Below are 6,099 nucleotides of genomic sequence, written 5' to 3'. Positions count from 1 at the left end.
TAAAACGACTCTTCAGCCATCTTGGAAGTCTACGGTGTTTTGTTTGTAAACAAAACACAATACGCTAGTGCCGAAGCTCGCTCCTGATCAGTCTGTCTCTTTCACGCTTCAAGGAAATAATTCCCCTTCTGCTTTCTTCCGTACTGTTTTCATATACCGCTCCCCTAACCAACTTAGTGACGAAACGGCCTCACCTAGTCCCATAGACTTTGTCTGTACACGTCAAAATAAAATCCAACGAAACAGATTAAAATATAGTTTAGATCAAGGCGCCTCCATATATACCAGGTGAAACAATCATATGAAATGCACTTTCAGCCATATTGGAATCAAGACGGGTCTATGGTACTAGGTGAGGCCGTTTCGTCACTAAGTTGGTTAGGGGAGCGGTATATGAAAACAGTACGGAAGAAAGCAGAAGGGGAATTATTTCCTTGAAGCGTGAAAGAGACAGACTGATCACGAGCGAGCTTGGGCACAAGCGTATTGTGTTTTGTTTACAAACAAAACACAGTAGACTTCCAAGATGGCTGAAGAGTGGTTTTAGCAAGTTGGCCCACCTTAGGATATACTTCTACGCGCCTTGATTGGAATTGCTGTCGGTATTGTTTACAAACAGCATCAGAACGCTGCCGGCGGCTCTCTACAAACTGCTACGACGCTCTTTCGAACGATGCCTACTATGTTCGACTTTCGCGAATTTATGTGAAAAAGAAGGGATGATTTTGTAGAATTTCATTCTCATTTCCACTACTCTCGCATGTGAATATGCAATAATGGCGTATCCTAGCAATGACAAAACAAACAACCCCCGCTCCACAAACCGTAATCCCCTTCTTATTGAAATGATGATGTTGCTTCACCTGTTATACATTGATATAAGCGCCTTGGTTTAGATTACCAATTTTTTAACGAATTGATACACTGTGAGAAATAATTAGTAAATATAACGAATTTTTTGGTAAATGCTACCAATCTATAGTCATTTTCTACCGTACAAATAAACATATATGTTAAGCCATGATTCGTAAGAAGTATATCCTTATTATACCTCTGTATTGCCCTATGAAAACAATAAAAATGGATAATACGCGCTTTTCAGATATGACAACATTCAAATTTATTAATGTTATCGAGTAAAATAAACTAAGCTCTGGTAGGGATACGGGTTTGTTGAAAATATGTCCAAAAATTTTGTGCATTCTACTAATATTTGCATTACCAACTGTATTTGGTAGTTTTCGAGGATTTTTCTAAGTGGTTGATTAGATAAAATCCGATAAAATGAATTTTGTTTCGCGACAGTGAACGTGGGATTTTAGGTAAAGTTAACATCTCAATATATACCGGGAATTTGTAATTTTAACTTTTCGTGCTAAGCTTTTTTTTATTTTTTTCATTAAGTTGGTACTAGTGTCAGTCAAACCACCAATGAAGTGTATTACATGACCAAAAATTGGACGAATGTTATTGAACAACGTACTCTCCAAGTATGACCCCGTGTGATTTCTTTTTCTATTCCAAACTCAAATTTCCGCTTCGTGGGAACCTTTTCGACAACATTGATAAAAATAGGCTGACCAAACGTACCGTTTTTTCGACCCTTTTAGTGAACTTGTACCGTATTTTGAGTATAAAGAAAAAATATTTTTTTCTTTGTCATTATGTCAATAACCTACCTATGGTTTTCAATGGGCTTCGGCACAAATCTGGATGTCCCTGAGTTTGAACACTCTTCATCCTAATGGAAAGCGATACATCATTTTTAATTTTTGAAAAACCTGATTTGATTTCTTTACTTATGGTCATATAAATCATAACTCTAGGGTTTAAGGATACCTTATCTGATAGCATCCACATAAAGTTGTAGTCGTGCCTTCTAATATCTCGATCTAAAGTTTGAGCTGCAAGTCATCCGGGAACCGCACGAGTTATCCTAATGTGAGCAAAACCCTCGAAATCATCACCAATGAGCTAGTTTTGACAAACCATGAAGTTCGATATGTCGAATGATGGGATTTGGTTCCCGTCATGAAGTAGTCGCTTCCTTCGGAAACCTGATCCGGAACATATCCGATTTACGTCAATAAGGTCATATAGGTTTGAATTAATCACGAAAAAGCTATTTTTGGAAAATCATGAAGCTTCTAAATGGCGGGTTTTGTGTTATTTTGGGCCTGATTCTCGAATACACTTCACGGTGGAAACGAAATGAAACGTATCCGCGATGATATCGGTACGGTGTCGACATCTGGATACGAAATTAGTTTCCCACTAAAACTTATCATTATAATATCAAATTACCTTCAGATAAAATTTTTGTATGAGATTATTATACCACATGAAGAGAACAAAGTTTTCCACTCACATTGAATACCAGTTTGACACGAAGAAGTTAATTTTCATTAATGATTTTTTATTTGAAAAGTGCTCATTCTGCCTGAAAATTCATTATTATCTTCAACACTTCACTAAATCGTAAAACATAGTTCAATGGCGTGCCGTTTATTTCGTTTCCACCGTGAAGTGTATTCGAGAATCAGACCCTTTATGTTCAGGCTCCTAAACATGTTCCCACCAAATGAAACTTGTTGCATTCAATTCGGTTCAGCCGTTTTCGAGAAAACTGAGCCGCAACATTCAAGCAAAAAAGTTATATTTCATTATGCTTTTTGTATAATTGGTTTTACTCACTTGTTTGAAAAGTAATTGTTACTATCTGATTGCTATTCCAATTCGTAAAGAATTAACTGATTGTGAATTAATATGTTTACGTCAAAATACGTTTCTTATTAATGCTTAAAAATGGAAACGAAAATGCTGTTCAGAAAAAGATAAATTATTATGCAATTTAATAAGTTATTTGATGAAAAACACTAACAAAATCACTGATCAATTTGCTCCCAGATAACGGTACCAGTCATATGTTTTACCAATGCATTGCGATTTACGAAGTCGGTCAAGAGTTGTGCCTAAAACAGTACTTTTTCCGAAGTCATCTCAGCGTGATTTCTCAAATTCTCTTCAGATATCTTCAGAAAGATGGTGAGCAGAGTCAGTGGATACCGATGACTACATTGCGATGTTTACTTTTGCGCTAAACACAAATAAAAAATAATTGAAAAAGTAAGGGGAAACATTTGTAGCACCGTGTATTTTTTTTTCAATTCAAATTTGGGTTTAAATTTTGCTCATTGTATTCACAGAAATTTTTCACAGTTGTCATCGACATAAAATCGAATATTTGCATTCGATATTTAAAGCTTCGCTGCAAAAGTTTACAAATATTTTCATACACAGTTGAAGAGTTGAATAGTAAACAGTATGCTAAAGTGCTTGAGCATGGTAACACATGATTAAAGAAATCATGAAAACTTGGATCTTTTAATCGAGAGGAGTATTAGGCAAGGCGCAAATTGAGACGCATATAGCGCGAGTAACTTGGCGTGATATAGCGCCTGTTTTTGTGGCTAATGAAAACAGATAGAACGGCGCAAATTGGCCAGATGACGCGAGATGGTGGAGCGCTCGTGAGACACGACTCGCGCGACGCTGTGGCTGAACCACAGTTTCTCGTGCTGGTCATGCCGGTTGTGGTAGTTGTGTTGGTGAACAATCATATAGCGCCGTGGGTTTGACACTGTATGGCTGTACTGGTCGGGTGATTGTGTTAGTAAATAAATATATCGCGCAACTCTGTGTTAATCAGTCATTGTATGCGAGTGGCATGTTATTTACACCAAACTGCGACTCAATATGCGCTCCACCACGCTACGTTTGTGGCACGTATGAGTCGTGTTGGTAGTCTCGCGTTCGCTTACGAGCGCTATACGCTTCTCAATTTGCGCCTAGCCTTACGCTCCTATATTCGTCCAAAGGAGAAATGTCCTGCGCGATTAACTTGAAACTCCATGCGAAACTCCATATTTTCTCTTTAGTGTGTATGAGCAACATATTTTTTCAAGTTTTGTTGTTTATTTCGAAAATAAATTTGTCCAACCCACCGTGCACAGCTCACACGTTGCACACTGACAGTTCGCCCAGTAGAATCCGTAGTGACACCGTTGTTTTGTGTATTTTTCGATTGCCCATCCGGATTTCGTCCGTTAAGTGGATCCAAAACATGCAAGAACTTACCGAACGTATCCTTCAATATATTGAGCAGCATGGCGACGTGGATACGTTGGATTTGGTGTCGGTGTTCGGTGAGGATCATCAGAAAATTGTCGGCGCCGTGAAGAGCATCGAGTCCACGGCAGCGGATCTGATCCATACGGTTCAAGCGACTAGAAAATCCTGGGAGCTCACCGGCGAGGGTAAATTAATACTGGAAAAGGGAAGCCATGAAGCTGTGATTTTCAACGCCATTCCGGAGGAAGGAATCGCCCAAGCGGAACTGATGAAAACTTCCCCTAACGCCAAGGTTGGTTTCAGTAAAGCTATGTCTAGCGGCTGGATACTAATGGATAAGTCGGGTGTCACGCCTCTGATAAAACGAAAGGTTGAAAAGGTAGATGATGTGGTAAAAGAACATTGTAAGGCTGTCGCGGAAGGACGATACAATGATATATCGGATAATGTTAAGAATGAGTATAAGAAGCGTAAAATTCTGACGGAAACGGTCATCAAAAGTTTCGTGCTATCTAAGGGACCCGAGTTTTCGACGAGTTTAAAAAAGCTGGAAACTGATCTCACCGTGGAAATGCTGGCATCCGGTATCTGGAAAGATCTCAAATTCAAACCCTATAATTTTGATGCCTTGGGAGTTCCACCGGAGCGAGGTCAGCTACATCCACTGATGAAAGTTCGCTCGGAATTCCGACAAATTTTCCTTGAGATGGGATTCTCTGAAATGCCAACTAACAACTTTGTAGAGTCCTGCTTCTGGAACTTTGACGCATTGTACGTTCCTCAGCAGCATCCAGCGCGCGATCAGCAGGACACTTTTTTCGTATCCCACCCAAAAATGAGCAACAAATTCCCGCTCCAATTGCTCGAAGCTGTTAAAGAATCGCATGAGTCGGGAACTGACGGTTCCATAGGTTATCGTTACGATTGGAAGCTGGAGGAAGCACAGAAGAATGTTCTTCGAACCCACACAACGGGTGTGAGCGCACGAATGTTGTACAAAATCGCCCGCCAGTCGGGCGGCTTCAAACCTGTTAAATACTTCAGCATCGATAAAGTCTTCCGAAATGAAACCCTGGACGCTACCCATTTGGCCGAATTTCATCAGGTTGAAGGCGTAGTCGCGGACTACGGCATCACGCTGGGCGATCTCATTGGGACATTCAACGCATTCTTCAACAAGCTCGGTATCACGGAGCTGGAGTATAAGCCGACCTTCAATCCGTACACCGAACCATCGATGGAGATTTTCTGCTTCCATCCTGGCTTGCAGCGATGGATCGAGGTGGGCAATTCGGGTGTATTCCGACCGGAGATGTTGCGACCTCTGGGCGTCCCCGAGGGAGTGAACGTTATCGCCTGGGGTCTCTCGCTGGAGAGACCCACGATGATCAAGTACGGCATCAACAACATTCGGGATCTGATTGGGCCCAAAATAGATCTTAAAATGGTGCAAGATGGACCGATCTGTCGGATGAATCGCTAAGCAGAATGGATGGGTTGGAAGAATTTTGTGAGTTTAGTTTACTTTGCTACATAAATGATTGAATGAAAAGTAGAGAGCAGTGTAGCGCGAAACATGATAATGATTTTTATTGGTTTTAACGTGGTGACAGTCCTTGGATTTTTTTCCGATGAGATAGTATTCTTTTTTTTCCAATTTATTTATTTGTAAGGCTCAATCGCATAAGCTTTCGGAGCCGCTAATTCAAGGTTTGTTTATACAAAGTTTCAACTAATTGCTATGTTTAGTAGGATTCGACCGAATACTCGCGGTTTACTCGAGGTTAAAAGGCCAACAATTTTTGTGGGACGGGTCAGGTTAGAGATATGGATATGAGGTATCATTGTCTCAACTGAGAGTTGCCGCACGCACTGTGGCATTCTGCATAATGACCAAGGATGGCATCTGGTGTTCGACTATCTGTCTAATAACTAATAACGAAAAAGAAAAACACGAAAGCATTGAAT

The 6,099-nt window shown here is 40.3% G+C and overlaps 1 protein-coding gene across 1 annotated transcript; it reads left to right on the top strand.

Moving 5' to 3' along the window:
* Positions 1-4,016: 4,016 nt before the first annotated feature.
* On the top strand, positions 4,017-5,714 carry LOC129766233 (phenylalanine--tRNA ligase alpha subunit). Its single transcript, XM_055766752.1, has one exon. It carries the CDS (start codon positions 4,124-4,126, stop codon positions 5,612-5,614), a length of 1,491 nt encoding a protein of 496 aa, XP_055622727.1. The 5' UTR covers positions 4,017-4,123; the 3' UTR covers positions 5,615-5,714.
* The last annotated feature ends 385 nt before the right edge of the window (positions 5,715-6,099 follow it).

This window comes from Toxorhynchites rutilus, chromosome 1, assembly GCF_029784135.1.
Source record: "Toxorhynchites rutilus septentrionalis strain SRP chromosome 1, ASM2978413v1, whole genome shotgun sequence".
Classification (NCBI taxonomy): domain Eukaryota; kingdom Metazoa; phylum Arthropoda; class Insecta; order Diptera; family Culicidae; genus Toxorhynchites; species Toxorhynchites rutilus.
This window is presented reverse-complemented; position numbering and strand designations above follow the sequence as displayed.

What these genes read in the sequence shown, in the direction of transcription:
- LOC129766233 (XM_055766752.1), top strand. Translation starts at nt 4,124, where the DNA reads ATGCAAGAACTTACCGAACGTATCCTTCAATATATTGAGCAGCATGGC.